This window comes from Theobroma umbraticum, unplaced genomic scaffold, assembly GCF_002168275.2.
Source record: "Theobroma umbraticum cultivar Fairchild unplaced genomic scaffold, ASM216827v3 scaffold_86.0, whole genome shotgun sequence".
Classification (NCBI taxonomy): Eukaryota; Viridiplantae; Streptophyta; class Magnoliopsida; order Malvales; family Malvaceae; genus Theobroma; species Theobroma umbraticum.
In genome coordinates, this window is record NW_018397263.1 from 5912745 (window position 1) to 5913996 (window position 1252).

At 37.5% G+C, this 1252-nt stretch overlaps 1 protein-coding gene across 1 annotated transcript; it reads left to right on the top strand.

Moving 5' to 3' along the window:
• Positions 1 to 4: 4 nt before the first annotated feature.
• On the top strand, positions 5 to 800 carry LOC110420747 (BTB/POZ domain-containing protein At3g05675-like; the record flags this gene model as incomplete). Its single annotated transcript, XM_021434119.2, has 1 exon — positions 5 to 800. A coding segment is annotated over one exon (528 nt), but the record flags the coding sequence as incomplete, so codon positions are not given.
• Between the last annotated feature and the right edge of the window lie 452 nt (positions 801 to 1252).

A 1252-nucleotide genomic window follows, 5' to 3' on the forward strand; every position in this document is an offset into this window, starting at 1 on the left:
TTTTTTGTGGGCTTGTCAGTTGTTGGCAAAGTTGGAAATTATGAGGGAATTCGTTAAGAGTTGGGTGGATGCATCTGACAAAATTGTAAAGGTCATGCAACTGAGTCCAGCAGTGGAAATAATTGAGACAAAACTTAAGGTTGTCGAGGTTGTGGCAAAAGTTTTGGAGTCAATAGGGTATGGCACTGTTATTTTGCCAACCGCTAAACGAATTCACATGGTGAAAGTATGGCTTCCATTTGTGCGGGTTACAAAACCTTTGATTGATTCTGTCACGACTAATGATGAGGATTCTTTGGCATTTAAGTTAGATGGTGAACTATGGCAGTCATTGGAATCAACATTTGTTTCCATAATTCTTGCATTGCCATCTGCGGACCAAGCTGAGATTTTGACTGAATGGTTAGGAAATGAGTATGTACGGTATCCAGATCTAACTGAGGCATTTGAGGTGTGGTGTTACAGGTCCAAGGTTGCCAAGCGGAGACTGCCATTGTTTGGGGACGACCATTGTATTTCTAACACGCTTTGAACCATTTCTCTCATTTTGTTTAGGCTCTGATTCAGTAACCATCTGCTTAGTCAAGCATTGAGCATTTTGTTTCTTTGTATAGAAAGTTGCATTTAGAAAGGAAAGTCATTAAAATGAAGAGGCGTCTAAGTTAGCCCTTTGTGCTCTTTGTTTTGGTTTGAAATTGAAATATTAGTGTTTGTAAATTATGTAATGCTAGATCCTTTGTAATTGTATAAATGTGGAGGTGATTAATCTCATAGATAATAAAAATCAAGGTATACAATTGTCGCCTGCTGGACTCTTGCAATCAGATGATCAGTTTTGTGCTGGCTAACTTTGATTTTCTATACCAAATCTTAGTTGAGCAGAACTTTTGAGAAACTATTGATGGGCATGAGGGTTTCTTTTATTGCATAAAATCAGCTATTACAAAGGGGAAACTAGCTTCCCAGCCATCAGCATAAAGATAATTCAAAGTATTACAAGGTGGTACATATCTCGGTGGGGAAGCTTCAAACTGAATTTTAAGATGAACACATTAAATGGGTTTTATTTGTACTTTGAAATTTAATGGTAAAAGAAACAGAATTACAGAAACAATTACGTTTTATCCGCAAAATGGAGAGTAGAGAATGATAGATTTCGTAGCTAGAGCTATGGTGCCATCCCATTGGAGCCTTTTTTGAATCTTGAGAAATGGAGTGTGATTTCTGGGACAGAAGGACTAAAAGTTGAGCA